The sequence below is a fragment of the Vulpes vulpes genome, chromosome 2 (assembly GCF_048418805.1).
Source record: "Vulpes vulpes isolate BD-2025 chromosome 2, VulVul3, whole genome shotgun sequence".
NCBI lineage: Eukaryota > Metazoa > Chordata > Mammalia > Carnivora > Canidae > Vulpes > Vulpes vulpes.
The window spans coordinates 18,777,534-18,794,392 of NC_132781.1; the positions used below are offsets into that span (position 1 = coordinate 18,777,534).

Genomic DNA, 16,859 nt, shown 5'->3' on the forward strand with positions numbered 1-16,859 from the left:
GCAGAACTGGAGTGGAGCACCATAGTTTGCATTTTTAATAAACACTCCGGTGTTAGTCTGATCCCGTTCTAAGACTCTCCTCTAAAGTCAAGATCCACATAGAGAATTGATTTTTCTTCATCTCCACTTAAATTTTGAGTATCTCAGACTAGCATGTCTAGAGTACAACTCTTGGGGTGCCTGGCTGGCTCAGTCAGCAGAGTCTGTGACTCTTGATACCAGGGCTATGGCTTCGAGCCCCATGTTGGGTGTAGAGATTACTTACTTAAAAATAAAATCTTTAGGATGCCTGGGTGGTTTAGTCCATTAAGTGTCTGTCTTCTGCTCAGGTCATGATCCCAGGGTCCTGTGAATGAGTCCTGCGTTGGGCTCCTTGCTCAGCGAGAAGCCTGCTTCTCCCTCTGCCTGCAGCTCCCCCTACTTGTGCACTCACTCTCTCTCTCTCTCTGACAAATAAATAAAAACAAAATATTTTTTTAAAAATAATAAATCTGGGCAGCCCCAGTGGCACAGTGGTTTGGCGCCACCTGCAGCCTGGGGTGTGATCCTGGGGACCTGGGATTGAGTCCCATGTCGGGCTCCCTGCATGGAGCCTGCTTCTCCCTCTGCCTGTGTCTCTGCCTCTCTCTGTGTGTCTCTCATGAATAAATAAATAAAATCTTTAAAACAACAACAAAAGCAAAAATATATTTTATTATTATTTTTTTATTTTTTTTAAAGATTTATTTATTTTATTCAGAGATAGAGAGAGACTGAGAGGCAGAGACACAGGCAGAGGGAGAAGCAGGCTCCATGCAGGGAGCCTGATGCGGAACTCGATCCCAGGTCCCCAGGATCACGCCCTGAGCCAAAGGCAGACACTCAACCGCTGAGCCACCCAGGCATCCCAATAAAATCTTTAAATAAACAAAAAGAGGGATCCCTGGGTGGCGCAGCGGTTTAGCGCCTGCCTTTGGCCCAGGGCGCGATCCTGGAGACCCGGGATCGAATCCCACGTCAGGCTCCCAGGGCATGGAGCCTGCTTCTCCCTCTGCCTGTGTCTCTGCCTCTCTCTCTCTGTGATGACTATCATAAATAAATAAAAATTAAAAAAAAATAAAAATAAATAAATAAACAAAAAGAGCAACACTTGATACCCTCCCAAATTTGTCCACCAATCACACAACCTTCCCAATTTCAGCAAATGATTCCACATTCCACCTACTTACTCAAACGAGGAACCCAGAAGTAATTTTTTGTAAACAATCTCTATACCTGATGAGGTGGGGCTCAAACTCATGACCCCAAGATCAAAAGTCACATGTTCTACTGACTTAGCCAGCTGGTACCCTCTGGAACTCACTCTTGATTCCACTCTTTTCCTCATCTTCAACATCTCATCCCTTATATTCTTGCCCATTCTTCTTCAAAACACATCTTACATTGCCTTCTCTCTGTCTCTACTGCCATCATCTTAGTCCAGATGGTCATCCTGGAGTTTATTGCATTGGCAGCTTATTTGATTTCCACTTCCACCCTTGCCCCCTTACAATCTGTACTTTATACAGGCAATGATGGATCTTATTTATTTATTTATTTATTTGTTTATTTATTTATTTATTTTCTAATTTTTTAAGTAAGCTCTACACCCAGTGTGGGGCTTGAACTCACAACCCTGAGATAAAGGGTCACAGGAGTTACATGCTCTATGGACTGAGCCAGCCAGGCACTGCTAGCAGATCCTGAAAATGTAAATAAGATCGCATTGCTCCTTCTCCTCAAATCTGTCAAAGATTTCCCTTGTGTGTGAAGTAAGCTCCAGCTCCTTGCCATGACTTCAAGGACTCCCTCGGTGAGGTGGTCTCTGCTTCCCTTTCCATTTCACCTCTAAATCCTCTCCCCCCCCTTGTGGTCCCTCTAACCTGGACTGGCTACAGGGCCCAGTGGAAAATGTAAATGTGGGGCACTTACTCAAAAGTTGTTAAGCGGGGGGCGGGGGGGGGGGGGGGGGAGAAAAAAAAGGGATCCCTGGGTGGCTCAGCGGTTTAGCGCCTGCCTTTGGCCCAGGGCTTGGTTCTGGGGTCCCAGGCTGGAGTCCTCCCTCGGGCTCCCAGCATGGGGCCTGCTTCTCCCTCTGCCTGTGTCTCTGCCTCTCCTTCTCTCTCTGTGTGTGTCTATCATGAACAACTAAATAAATAAATCTTAAAAAAAAAAAAAAAAAGTTGTTAAGGGCAGCCTGGGTGGCTCTGCGGTTTAGCGCCACCTTCGGTCCAGGGCGTGATCCTGGAGACCTGGGATGGATCCCACGACGGGCTCCCTGCATGGAGCCTGCTTCTCCCTCTGCCTGTGTCTCTGTCTATATCTCTGTGTGTCTCTCATGAATAAATAAATAAAACCTTAAAAAAAAAAGTTAAGGGGTACCTCCGTGGCTCAGCGGTTGAGCATCTGCCTTCCGCTCAGGGTATGATCCTAGAGTCCTGGGATCGAGTCCCACATCAGGCTCCCTGCAGGGAGCCTGCTTCTCCCTCTGCCTATGTCTGCCTCTCTCTCGTGCCTCTCATGAATAAATAAATACAATCTTTAAAAGTAAAAAAATAAAATAAAATAAATTTTAAAAAATAATAAAAAGTTAAGAATTTCAAGATGTAGGGGTGCCCGGGTAGCTCAGACCTGCCTTGTGCTCAGGTCATGATCCCAGGGTCCTGGGATCGAGTTTCACATTGGGCTCCTTGCTCAGTGAGGAGTCTGTTTCTCCCTCTCCCTCTGCTCCTCCCTTCACCCCGCTTGTGCATGTAAACTGTCTCTCTCTCTCTCAAATGAATAAATAAAATCTAAAAAAAAAGAAAGAAAAAAAAAAAAGAATTTCAAGATGTAACAGTTAAAGCAAGGGTGGGTTAAACCAAGTGTGGAACATTAACCCAGGGTAGAGCCCTTCTGAGTACAGAGACTCGTGCTACCAGCCCTGCCTCTGCCTGGAACTGTCTGCCCCAGTTTATAATACCCAGGTCTCAGCTCAAATGTCACCTCTTCAGACTTGTCGTTGAATTTAAAGTAGCTTCACCCAGTTCCTCTCAATCACATCTCCCTGTATCCCATCACTGGGTGTTAATATCTCCTCTGCATCTAGCCATGTCTGAAATGATCTCATTTGTTTTCTTGTGTCTTGTGTCTCTCCCCACTTCCCTGACTGCCAGAACAGAAGCTCAATGAAGGACCTTTCCTGCCAAGTCACTCTTGTATCTCCAGCACACAGAGCAGGGCTGCTGCGGACTAGGCACACAATAAACATTTCATGAATAAAGGAATAAATATGCTGAAGAATGCCCTCCAGGACGCTGATGGCCACCTACCATAGAGGAATCCTACAACCAGCAGTGGGTTTTCAAAAATTTATTTAAATTATTTTTTTAAAGATTAATTTTTTTTTTTAATTAAGTGAACTCTACCCCCAACATAGGGCTCGAACTCAACCCTGAGATCAAGTCACATACTCTACCAACTGAGCCAGCCAGGCGCTTCCTATTTTTTTTTTTTTTCTCCTTGAGTTGCATTTAAATGCCTTTGGGCATTTCAAAAACCAAAGGCTGCTTTCTTTCCACTGGCTTAAATTCTTTCCCAATCCACACACTTGAGTTCCTGTCTTTGCTATGTGTGGGTAGGGATGAACACCTCACATTTGAATCTTAGTAGTTGTGTGATCAAGAACAAGTTATTTGACCTCTCTGAGCCTTTCCTCTTCATCTGCCCAGTGAGGATAATTATGCTATCAACTAGTTGGATCATTTTGAGATTAAATGAAATAACACCCATGAATTGGTTGCAAATACTAAGAATGTAGAATAAGAGCTGCTATTATTAGTTAAAGAGAAGCAGTGGTGAAATTGGAAAGACAGGGATTCTGGTTCTAGCTCTTTACCTACTACATGCATGACCTTGGCCAAGTGACTCTACCTGCCTTAGCCTCTATGTCCTCTTCCACAAAATGGGGAAAGCAATCCAGTGACGGCTATTTTACAGTATTGGTGGGATTATCAGAGAAAGTTTGAGATGAAGGTAGGAGTTACTCTTATGTTTCCCTGAAGGAGCAGTGGGAGGGAGCCATAGGAGGGGCCCTGGGACAGGGTAGCCCTCACGCAGCTACCAGGGGTCTGCTCTCCCTCACATTGCATCCAGGACTCCTCAGGAAACATAGGACCCAAACAGAGACAGCTCTTAGTTTCACCATCCGAGATGCCTCTCTCCATGATGAGAAAGGAGCAAAAGTCTGATTTCACAGATAAGCGGGGCACCTTCCCCTAACCATATAAAACCCAACAAACAGATAAATAAATAAAATAGCTAACCTAGCTAATCTTTGCCTTCCAAAATGTGCAGGTTCCAGCTGATGGAATTCAGGACACGCTACCTCCAAATATGGCAGTATGACATATTGAATATTTTCAGCTAAAGGACGCCAGGAAACAGCAGATTGACAAAGGGCTTTCTAATGTCCTGAAGTGGGTCATAAAACTGTCACGTGAGAAGTGGTCTCTTTCTACTTGGAGGAAAGAAGCACCCTTATCTCTGAAGACTGAGGGATATCAGGAGGAATCTGAATGAACAGGCCTTGCTACATTTCTCTCACTTTATATTATTTACTTCATGCTCTTTATCCTATCATATCTTTCTACAACGTTCTCCCCTTCATCAAACCTAGCATAAAACCACTCAGGCTTAACTATTTCTTTAGGTCTTCTTTTCCTTATGAAGGCTCCTGTGTCACTTAAGACTCACATTAAATAAATCTGTATGCTTTTTCCTCTTGTTGATCTGCCTTTTGTATTGGAGAGAACTTTAAAAGGTAGAGGAAAATATATTTCCCTTCTCCTTACATGGCCTCCTGCCCATACTGAGCAACCTTCTACTCTTGCAGGCTCTGGGGACTCATTGATCAGTCCCACTCTTGCCGTTTGGTTACCAAGTGTCTGATCTTGGGTGATGGTGGGTGGGTGAAGGTCTGGAGTGAAGGAAGGCCTCCTAAGCCTGTCCCAGCTCTTTCCTCCTTTGCTTTTGGTGCTTTGACCCTTTCCTGCTCTCATCAGCCATCAGCTCCAGCCTCCATAGTGCTGAGCTTTCCCTATGCCAGTTCCCACTGGACACATGTCTAGTCTGGTATCAGGGAGTAGAGGTTTAGAGGTGGGGCTCTTGATCCCAGCAGATCCTGTTTTAACCCAGACTCCACTTCTTACTAGGAGTTTTGCCTTGGATAAATTAATACAAGCCTCAGTTTCTTCACTTGGAATATGGGGAAAAAAGTTTATCATAGTACCTACTTTGTAGGGTGACTGTGAGCATGCATGTGAGGCTATTTTATTAGCATGGTGCATTAATGGCACAAAACCCTCTTCCCCCACCGCTAAATGTTGCTAAATAGGGATAAACTTTTAAAATATCTAACAATGGTTCTCCCTGGCTAAATATAGAACAATCTGAGTATCAGATTGTTAGGGTCCATTTTCTATGTTGTCTTATCCCTCCAATAAGTGAAAGACAGAGAATTGGCTGCTGTGGACGTTTTTTTAATCACCAAGTTGAATTTTTGTTTTTAATTAAAATAATACCTATTCATAGAATAAAAAGTTAAACTACTCTACATGACTTTTTATGGAAAATGGCAGTCCTTTCCCTTAGTTCATTTTACCCCTAATTCTTATTGTTTAGAGGTAGCTGCTTTCAACTCTTTTAGCTCTGTCTTCCTTATTTTTAATCATGCCTATTTCCAGTATTTCTTAGTTTTATTTATTTATTTATTTATTTATTTATTTATTTATTTATTTATTTAGATTTTATTTATTTATTCATGACAGACACAGAGAGAGGCAGAGACAGAGGCAGAGGGAGAAGCAGGCTCCATGCAGGGAGCCCGACATGGGACTTGATTCTGGGTCCCCAGGATCAGGCCCTGGGCTGAAGGCAGCGCTAAACCGCTGAGCCACTGGGGCTGCCCTATTTCTTAGTTTTAAATAGTATGCTCATACTAATATTTCTTGATTGTTTTTCAAATGTAGACATTATTGGGATACCTGGGTGGCTTAGCAGTTGAGTGTCTGCCTTCGGTTCAGGGAGTGATCCTGGGATCTGGGATCTGGGATCGAGTCCCACATTGGGCTCTTTGCAGGGAGCCTGCTTCTCCCTCTGCCTGTATCTCTGCCTTTCTCTCTCTGTGTCTCTCATGAATAAATAAAATCCTTTAAAAATGTAGACATTATCTATTGAGTTACTATTGAGCAGAGGATGTAAATCTCTCAAGCTATTCCTCTTTCCTATACCCTCACTATATATTTTTGTTAAACATTTTTGTTAGACCAATATTCAGTTTTTATATTATTGTGATTGTAAATATTTTTCACAGTTAAGCCATGTTATAGAGTAAGATTACCATCATTAGATTTTTTTTCCTTATGAGGCAGGCGGCTGGCTCAGTCAGTAGTAGAGTCTGTGACTCTTAATCTCGGAGTTGTGAGTTTGAGCCCCATATTGGATGTGGAGATTGCTTAAAAAATTAAAATCTTTTAAAAAAGATTTTATTTATTTATTCATGAGAGACAGAGAGAGAGAGAGAGAGAGAGAGAGAGAGAGGACTAAAAAGACCCAATCCAGATGAATACAGGAGGATGCAGGAGAACAGAGGCCCCAGGAAGGTGGTTGCCAAGCCAGAAAGAAACCCGATGGAACACTAGTGGGTCTGAAAGACTCTATATAGTCAGCCTGGGAAATCTCTTCACTTCTTTCTCAGGTTGGATCTCTGACTTGTGGATCTCAAGTGTCTTTCTTTCTTTCTTTCTTTCTTTCTTTCTTTCTTTCTTTCTTTCTTTTTTCTTTCTTTCTTTTCTTTCTTTCTTTCTCTCTTTCTCTCTCTTTCTTTCTTTCTTTCTTTCCTTCCTTCCTTCTTTCTTTCTTTCCTTCTTTCTTTCTTTTTTTCTTTCCTTCTTTCTTTTTAGGTTTTATTTATTTATTTGACAGAGAGAGAGAGAGAGCACAAGCAGGTGGAGCAGCAGGCAGACAGAGAGGGAGAAGCCGGTTCCCTGCTGAGCAGGCTGCCTGATGTGGGGCTCAATCCCACGACTCCAGGATCATGACCTGAGCTGAAGGCAGACACTTAACCGACTGAGCTACCCAGGTGCCCCTCCTATTTTTCTTCTATTCAAGAAATCTTTATTTAGTGTCTATTATGTGCCATTCATTATTCTAGGTGCTAGAGATATTGAAGGGAATAGAACTGAGAAAATTTCTGCTCTCATTCAGTTTACATTACATATTGGAAAGTGGTAAGTACTATGGAGAGAAAATTAGGGAAAGAAGGTAGGAAGTTCAGAATACTGAGCTCTGTGATTTTAAACAGGTTGATCAGGGAAGATCTGAGAAACTAACATTCAGATAAAGACCAGAGGAGGAGGGGGCAAGCCATGTGGGTGGATATATCTGGGAAAGAATGAAGCAGGAAGAACAACATACATAGCTGACACAGGTGCAGGCCTATGAGATCAAGGTATGGCCTGGAGATCAGCGTGCCCAGAGAGGAGGGACACAGTCGGCATGAAGAATGAGGTCTGAAAGGTGAAGTGATGGCCTTTAGTGTGAATGACAGGAAAAGCCACTGGAGTGTTGCAGCAGAGGACTAATGCAATCTGACCTTGTGATAGGATCACCATGGTTCCTCTGAAGACTGTAGGGGGTCAGGGTAGAAGCAGAACACTTAGCAACTATTGCCATGATTAAGGAGAAAATAAAGGTGGCTTGGACGAGGCTGTCTTTTTATTGTTTTCTGGGAGATTTCTGCAATTTTATTTCCTAACCCTTCTATTGAATTCTTCATCTCTGCTTAAGGTATTTTTTAAAAAAGATTTAAAAAAAAGATTTTATTTATTTGTTCATGAGAGACAGAGAGAGAGGCGGAGACATAGGCAGAGGGAGAAGCAGGCTCCATGGAGGGAGCCCTATGGAGGACTCGATTCCCAGAAGGTGGGATCATGCCCTGAGCCAAAGGCAGACGCCCAACCACTGAGTCAACCAGGCGTCCCTCTGCTTAAGACTTTTTAACTTTCAAAAGTTACTTCTTAATCCCCCAGTATTCTTTTTTCTTTTTTTGGCATCTGATGCTTCCTGATGTGGTCCCTTATTTCCTGAGGTAATTTCATATCTTTGTGGATATCAATTATAATTTTTAATGGCTTTTTTTTTATTACTTCTATTATCTGTGGTTCCTCTGAATTCCCCTTGCTGTTTTTTGTCTTGTTTTTGGGGGTGGGGGTATTTCTATCTTACAGGTTTCTTTCAATGATTATCTTTGGCTGTCCATTCATACATAAGAGCTGAGTGGAAGCTCTGTGTGGATGGGGTGGTGACAGGCTTTTTTGCGGGATATCTGGGTTGGAACATGACTTTTATATGTTGGGAGACTCCACTCCACTCCCATTTTGGTTTGTGTAGACTGTTTCCCATTGAGCTGGAAGAAGCCTAACTCTGACCAGAATGTTAGCTTTTACCAAGTCTTCTCATTTACAGCCTGGTACCTCTTTCCGTATCTATGCCAGATATGTGAGAATCTCTTTGTTTAGTCTTTTCAGAGGAGAACCCTCCAGTTTACTACCTGGATGGAAAAGGATTTAGAGTCAGACTGTTCCCTAAACTGCCTTCTAATAAGCCCTGTTTTCGACTCCATCTACACCCTCATCTTGGTACCTAGTGATTCTAGTTCCTGAACCTTTGTGGTACACCTTAACAGTAGTTGATTTGTTTCCTGGCTTCCCCCATCTAGGACTTTGTTTTCTCTATTCTGCTAAAGCCATTTCCATTTATCTGTGCTCTCCAGGCTCCAAAATGTTTTTTTTTTCTAAGATTTTATTTTTAAGTAATCTCTACACCCAATGTAGGACTTGAATTTATAAGCCCTTGATCAAGAGTCGCATGCTCTAGGGAGTGAGCCAGCCAGGAACCCCCTACCTCCCAGCTTCCAAAATGTTGACACCTCTTGCCTACTGTTGTCCCTTCTTCAGGTCTCTTTGTCCATGTCTTTCTCATTCTTTTTTTTTTTTTTTTAAGATTTTATTTATTTATGATAGACATAGAGAGAGAGAGGCAGAGACACAGGCAGAGGGAGAGAAGCAGGCTCCATGCCGGGAGCCCGACGTGGGACTCGATCCCGGGTCTCCAGGATCGCGCCTTGGGCCAAAGGCAGGCGCTAAACTGCTGAGCCACCCAGGGATCCCCCTTTCTCATTCTTTTACTGTCATTTTAGTAGGGTTAGGTGAGGGAGAAGACGTAAACCTGTCCAGTGTATCCATGTGATTCAACCTGCCATTTACCCTCAACTCTCTACAATGTTTTCAATCTGTGTTCTGCCTCTACTTAGATAGTTCTTTTCACTGCTTAAAATTATATTCTGCTAGGGATCCGTGGGTGGTGCAGCGGTTTGGTGCCTGCCTTTGGCCCAGGGCGTGATCCTGGGGACCCGGGATCGAATCCCACGTTGGGCTCCCAGTGCATGGAGCCTGCTTATGTCTCTGCCTCTCTCTCTCTCTCTCTCTCTGTGTGTGTGACTATCATAAATAAATAAAAATTAAAAAAAAGTTGTATTTTGCTTAGACTAGGGGTTGGGTGAGGCAGAGAGTAACAAAGGAATATGAGATACACATCCTTCTTCCAAAAATGTACATTCCACTGGACTCTTTCAGGGGAGGGTAAGGGCTATTTTCCATTTTATGATTTCTGTCAACTATTCTTTTCAAAAGCAGGCAAGTCCTCATACCCCTCCCACGTGTTTTATGTATTTTGGCCGAGGGAGCTGGGTGGGGACCTCAGGAAAGCCATAGGATGGAAAAATCTGAATCATAATCCACAGTCATTCCTGGGCAGGGGCAGTTGAGATTACCAAACTCGATTTCCTTATTTTATAAAAAGGAAACCGAAACCCAGAGAGCTTTAGTTGATTTGGATCACCTTTGGTCTCCTGAAAAATCTTTACTCTCCTATCTCTTAGAAATGACAACTCTTAGCAGCCAAGGGGCCTGTGGGTCTAACGTTCCCTTTGCTCCAAGGCTGCAGGGGTAGGGGGTGGGGGTGGGGGCCTTGCCGCCTGCTGTTCCTCAAAGGCCAAAGGTCATCTCAGAGGTCTCATCACCGCACTGTTCATTTTTTTGTAGCCCTCGTTAACATTTAAAATTACGCGATTATATTTACTATGTATCTGATTTTCCCCCACTGGAATGTAAGCCCTATGACCGAAGGGGTCTTTCCCCGTCTCGTTTGCCATTTAATCCTCAGGGCAAACTGGGATTCGAAAAGGAAGCAGTCCGGCTCCAAAATCCGCGCTTCCAACCCGGACATTACATTGGTATTTAGTGAATAAGGCAGACGATGGGCTTCTGCACACCCAGGGAAACAAGAGGGCGAGAAAATAGATCGTAGCGGGGGAAAGCAGCAGGTGGAAAACACCCGGACCCCGGCGTATTGTGCCCCGTGACCTTTCTCTCCGGAAGCGCTTGCAGCTCCCCGGCACGAGTGCGCACGCGCGGCCACCGGGGTCGCTCTGGGCCGCGAGCCGAGAGGGGACTTAAGGAAAGGTTCCGCCTCCAGGGCCGAAAGGCGCCTGCGCCGGCGGGGCTCCTTTTTGGACGCGCTTTCTCGCTTCCTCCCTCCCTCGCCTGCGCGCGCTGGGTGGGCGTGGGAGGAGGCGGGGAACTGGGGAGGGGAGCGAGGGGGCGGGTGTCGCGGGAGGGAAGGAGCGAACCGGAGAGCGTCGTCCTGAGAGGAGTGAAGGCGGCAAAATGGCGGACCGCTTCTCCCGCTTCAACGAGGATCGAGACTTTCAGGTAAACACGGGCGTCGCCGAGAATCCGGGAAGGCGCTGGCAGAGCCGGGACCACCTCCTCCCCCGCTCCTAGCTCTTTTCCTTCCCAGCTCGGCTCCGGCTTACGAACCGGCTTGCTCTTCTCCCGCCTCCCAGTTCCTCAAGGGGCCTCCCAGCTTGAGGCGAGGCCGCATCCCCTCTCAGCTCGTATTCTCTTACCTGTGAAACTCCGGCCCCCGGGTTTGCGGCTTCGGCTTTGCTGGGGCGGGTTTCGGAAGCCTGGCCGGGCCGCAGACTCGGGACTGCGCTCCGCTCGGGTCCGCCGGGCCTGTGGAGGCGCCGGGCGGGCTCCCGGGGGAGAAGAGGGATGGGTCGGGAGGGCTTCGGGCTGGTGTTGCTGAGACCAGGGCTTCCGAGCCCCCCGGGTTTTGCTCGCAAGGCTCTTTTTCGGGTCGTCCTTCGTCTATCCTCAGTACGATAAGTCCCTTTCATTGTCTATTTCCTCACATGGGAAAAGGATGCTTGAGTTATCAGACGCCTTCTTGGTTGGTCGAACATTGAGATTTCCCTGGGCGTAAATGTTGCTGTTGTCGTGAGGCCGTTCATCTTGCTTGGAAGAGAGTAAGTTAGAGGACTGTTGTCGATGGAAGCTTAGCCCCAAATCCTACCTCGAAAGATTTTTAACAAGTGTAATGATCATGGACTAACCTTTGAAGTGCGATAATTAGCGCCAGAAGCTCCCTTTTTCTTTCTTTAGTTGCAAACGCTGTATGGAAAAGTGTCCTTGTGATGGCAGGCATTATCGAGGAGCAAATAAAGGCTAAATTACAATAACTCGTCTTCCCGTTTAAGATACCTTCCTGTTGAGCATGGTTACTGCAGAAATCTCGGCGACTAAGAGGGATTTAGTAGAGGCTGGCTGATTCTAGAGTAAAATACATCCTCAGAGTCTCAAACCACTGCATTACTACCGCATATCCTGGCAACAGCAATTTGGGTCAGGGGATGAACATCACAACTCAAGTTTTTATCCCGCTGCAGATCTTCCTCTCAGTCACACGGGATACTCTGGATATGTTTCAGAAGGCTGTTTGAAGGAGTTGAATTTTTCCAAGATGATGGGGTTGGTAAATACGTAAAGAAAGCAGTTAAACAACAACAGTTCAGTGCGTAGAACGCTTCTCACAGAGAAGTTTTGCAGCAGTAAGGCATCTGGGGGCTGTTGAAAAAAGCCTTGTGATCTGCGCCTGCTGTATAGCTGCAGCCCAGTACAGAATCTCACGGTGGCTTAAGAGTATAATGCAGGTGCAGGGAAGTTGAAGTAGTTCTGTATAGCCATTTGCTCCCTGAGAGATTGTTTTTGTTTTTTGTTTTCTTTTTAGCGAGCATCCTAAAACGTGAGTAGGATACAAGATGTGTGGGCTTTTTATTGGCAATCTTTAAAGAGACAGGTTAACTAAAATCCTCAAGTATTTTTCAGAGGAGAGAATTTCAGGGTGACCTAATAGAATTGAAAATAAATAATATGGACAATTAAGTTTTGAGGGAAAATGTCTGTTAACCACAGAATTTCAGCAGACTTAAACAGGGTTTGCAAGGCCTTGAAAAAATTTGAAAACTGGTTGGCAGATTATGAATGCTGTCACCTGAAAAAAAATTGAGAAAGCCTCTGCCTTTTCAAGTAAGATGATTTTCTCTTCTGATGCTTTAGTTGGGCTTATATAAAATCTGGTTGGTAGTCCTTTGAAGATAGTAGGTATATTTTAAATTTATTTCCTGCTTGTATGTTGGAATAACCGACGCCAGTATTGGGTCAGCCAGGAATATGGTTTTTTAAAATTCAGCTGTCTTAATATTATGGGTAAAATAGGGTATTTGGAATGAAAGCTTTTTAGACAATTATAAGATGTTAAAGTTTTTGTAAATTATCAATTAACATTTCTAAAAAGCATCCATTTATAAATAAAGTAGTCAACTACAATAAATTTAAAAATTAAAAATACTTAACATATTTTTTTTCTGGATGTTTTAGTAAAAGGATAAAGGTTGATTTTCATTAATGATGTCCTTCAATTTAAAGTTATTGGAGAGGAAATGTAATATCATGTTCCTGCATATAGTATATCTGGAACATTTTAAGGTTGGTTTATTAAAATTAAATGTGGCCTCCTTTTAAGGTTTTAAGTGATAAATGAGGTTGAAGCCATTGAATACACTTGAAAACAAATCCAGAGTAGATTTCCAAACAGTGCATGGATCCTGTTGCTTTAAAAGATCTTCTTACAGCACTAGAAATTCTTCTGTGCATTTTATCTGGTAAGTTCTAGATGACTTCATTTTCTTTGCCTTGAATTTGGCAAGATGATTTGTAATTATAAAATTTCACTCTTTGCCAACTTACCATCACTTGCAAATTTTGGAGAGTTTGTGGTATCTTGAACTTAGTATTGAATCAGAGGTGGATTCACTTATTTGTGAGCACCTGAAGTTTTATTTTTTATTTTTATTTATTTTTTTAAATTTTTATTTATTTATGATAGTCACACAGAGAGAGAGAGAGGCAGAGACACAGGCAGAGGGAGAAGCAGGCTCCATGCACCGGGAGCCTGACGTGGGATTCGATCCGGGGTCTCCAGGATTGCGCCCTGGGCCAAAGGCAGGCGCCAAACCGCTGCGCCACCCAGGGATCCCCACACCTGAAGTTTTAAAGGTGTTTTGTGTAATATAGTGAGCATGCTATTGTGGCATGCTACCAATACCTATATTAATTGTGGCATGCTACCTGAAACACTTAGGAACATAAGGAGTAATCATTATTAGGGCAATAATTTAGCTTTATTTTAATAATAAACAGGTACCATTCTACAGGCTTTATGTGTATTGTAGTCTTCACAATAACCCTATGAGGTAGGTACTATTAACGCTCATTTTCAATTGAGGCAGCTGAGGCACAGAGTTTAAAAAAAAAAAAAAAAAACTTAGCCAAGTACATACAGCTGGTAGATAAAGAGCCTAGATCACACCCTGGCCCTTAAGATTCTTGAACCTGTGCTAATGACTGTTATCTCTACTGGCAATTACATATTTTATGTAACTGTAATTGAGTCATCAAATACGGAGGATAAATTTATAGATTACAAAGAACAAGTGAGCTTTTAGAGAGGTTATACAATTAGTTTTTACTTTGTTCTTTTTTGTCCAGAACTGTTTCTTGTTGGTCTCCCAAGGACTTAATAAGGAGACTTTTGACAGTGATGAGTTACACTATTATAGAGGATATATTGTTAATTGTTATTTTAGTTTAGACATTATTTCGTGTAAGTGATTTTTTTAAAAGTATTTTATTTATTTATTTATTCATGAGAGAGAGAGAGTCAGAGACATAGGCAGAGAGAGAAGCAGGCTCCCTGCAGGGAGCCTGATGTGGGACTTGATCCTGGGACTCCAGGATCATGCCCTGGACTGAAGGCAGGCGCTCAACCGCTGAGCCACCCAGGCGTCCCACATAAGTGATTTTTTTTTTTAAATCTTTGGAAATCTTTGTTTAGGCTGATATATTTATGTATTTTTTTTTTTTTATGTTTTAAGTTTTGACTACTGCTTTAAGAATCTGACCTCAAGGGACGCCTGGGTGGCTTAGCGGTTGAGCGTCTGCCTTTGGTTCAGGGCATGATCCTGGAGTCCCTGGATCGAGTCCCGCATTGGGCTCCCTGCATGGAGCCTGCTTCTCTCTCTGCCTGTGTCTCTGCCTCTCTCTGTGTGTGTCTCTCATGAATAAATAAATAAAATCTTAAAAAAAAAAAAAAAGAATCTGACCTCAATTTCTGAATGAGATAGGACTTCTGCCTACATTTATCAGATTAAGGTGTATCACGGAAAATACGTAGTATAAGATACATCTGTGTTCAATTCTTTGAATTATAGGTTCCCTAAAGAAAGTTTTGTTTGTACAGAGATGTACAACCATAAGGTGTTAAGGTGGTTGTGCAGCTATTAATGGTGATGCTGCTGAATGCTGTGATGAAATTAGTTCTTCAGTTTGTGTTTCTGCAGAGGACTGGTGATTTAAAGTAGCCACTCATTCTTGTTCTGAATGTATTTTGCATTAGCTTTTTAATAAAAAAGAGCTATGATAATAGATCAATGAGTAATAGAATCAGGGGCATCTGGGTGGCTCAGTGGTTGAGTCTGCCTTCTGCTCACGTTATGGTCATGTGATCCTAGGATTGAGTCCTGCATTGGGCTCCCTGTGGGGAGCCTGCTCCTCCCTCTGTCTCTCTGTGTCTCTCATGAATAAATAAAATCTTTAAAAAAATAAAAATAAAAAAATTTAAAAAATGAGTAATAAAATCAGAAGCAAACATCTTAAAATTCATAATAAAAATAAAATTACTCAAGGATTTTTCTATAATCTATGTAAGCATAATGGTAAATAGTAATGTCATGTATTTTTTTAATTAATTAATTAATTAGTTAATTAATTTATTTATTTATTATAGTCAGAGAGAGAGGCAGAGACACAGGCAGAGGGAGAAGCAGGCTCCATGCACCGGGAGCCCGATGTGGGACTCGATCCCTGGTCTCCAGGATCGCGCCCTGGGCCAAAGGCAGGCACTAAACCGCTGTGCCACCCAGGGATCCCCCTGTCATGTATTTTTTTTTTTTTAAAGATTTTAAAAAAATTTATTGATTGATGGGAGACAGACAGACACAGGCAGAGGCAGAAGCAGGCTCCATACAGGGAGCCTGACGTGGGACTCGATCCCGGGTCTCCAGGATGACGCCCTGGGCTAAAGGCGGTGCTAAACCGCTAGGCTACCGGGGCTTCCCTCACGTATTATTTTTATATACTGTGTTTGAAAGATTCTTCTTAGTGTTTCATATATGATACCAGGATGCGACCTTCAGATGATTTTTAGTTGAGGCCATTAAATGAGAAGGCTGTAGTTTTAAAATACTTAGGTCACAGAAGTGTGCTCATATATTTTCTGTGTGGTATCTTGTAATAAAGTTGGCTTTCTAATGCAGACTTGTTGGAGATGACATATGGGCAAGAGTTCTAATCCCTGAGTCTTCCATCATCTGGAAGAGATGGCCACTTACAATCAATGCGTGCTTTGCTTGGGATACTGAAACTTATGCAAAATCATTACTACTCCCTTTCCCATACATATTATGATAAGTGGGAAGTATTGAAACCAAGGCTGTATTGATCTCAAAATACTGATGATAAATCAGCATGATTATTAGCAGATGGAAAATTATTAGTATATTTTCAGGTGTTCAAGAATTACTATGTAAGGTCAGCATTAGGGAAAGTTCTGATGGTGATTTGAAGGATAAAGAGTATATATTCAAGGCAAAAGTACTTAACAAAGGGATATTTCAAGGAATAACATCACAGAGAAAGGCATAAGTTGCATTGGAGGGAGAATGGGGTTGGCAAGAATTGCGATCACAGGGCTTCATGTGATTGTATGCTTATTTGTTTTCAAAGTAGGCATTGAGACCAAGAAGAAGCAGATCTAGACAAATATACTCAGCTGATTATTTATGGGGCTGTTCTGGTGCCATCAGCATTATAGAAAAATAGGTATCCCTATTGCAATCATTCTATTTTTTCTATACATATCGCACAATTCTCAGAGTACTACAGAGGGATTCATTTTTCACATTTTTGTAGGTCTTTATAATAAATTATATAACCAGAACTAAAACTTGTGACTTAGTGGGCACCTGGGTGGCTCAGTGGTTGAGCCATCTGCCTTTGGATCAGGGCGTGATCGCCGGGGTCCTTGGATCAAGTCCCACATCGGGCTTCTCGCAGGGAGCCTGCTTCTCCCTCTGCCTGTGTCTCTGCCTTTCTCTATGTGTCTCTCATGAATAAATAAATAAAATCTTTAAAAATAAAATTTGTGACTTAAAATTTTTTTAGACACATATATAATTAGCTATACTGATTCTGCTGCTTCATAGCCGAGATATATTTCCATATAATTTCCATCTATTTAAGTACATGATAAAATGAAAAAAGGACAGTGTTTTCTTGTGG

At 42.9% G+C, this 16,859-nt stretch overlaps 2 protein-coding genes across 14 annotated transcripts in view; one reads left to right on the plus strand and one right to left on the minus strand.

Annotated features, from left to right (window-relative positions):
* LOC140597732 (uncharacterized) overlaps window positions 1-13,778 on the minus strand; it is a 34,046-nt gene extending 20,268 nt beyond the window's left edge. The window contains exon 1 of the mRNA XM_072747033.1: window positions 11,027-13,778. Within this exon, the coding sequence (XP_072603134.1) occupies window positions 11,027-11,299 (273 nt within the window). The 5' untranslated portion in view covers window positions 11,300-13,778. The remainder of the gene's footprint in view (window positions 1-11,026) is intronic.
* GPATCH8 (G-patch domain containing 8) overlaps window positions 10,504-16,859 on the plus strand; it is a 119,567-nt gene continuing 113,211 nt past the window's right edge. For 3 of the 13 annotated variants that reach the window (XM_072747027.1, XM_072747022.1, XM_072747024.1), the window contains exon 1: window positions 10,749-10,829. Coding sequence is in view for 2 of the 13 variants with exons in the window: in XM_025986912.2 (XP_025842697.1) it covers window positions 10,785-10,829 (45 nt within the window). In the remaining 11 variants the exon portion in view is untranslated. Of the gene's footprint in view, window positions 10,830-16,859 lie in introns of all 13 variants that reach the window. The other 10 variants (XM_025986914.2, XM_072747021.1, XM_025986912.2 and 7 more) reach the window with 9 other exon arrangements.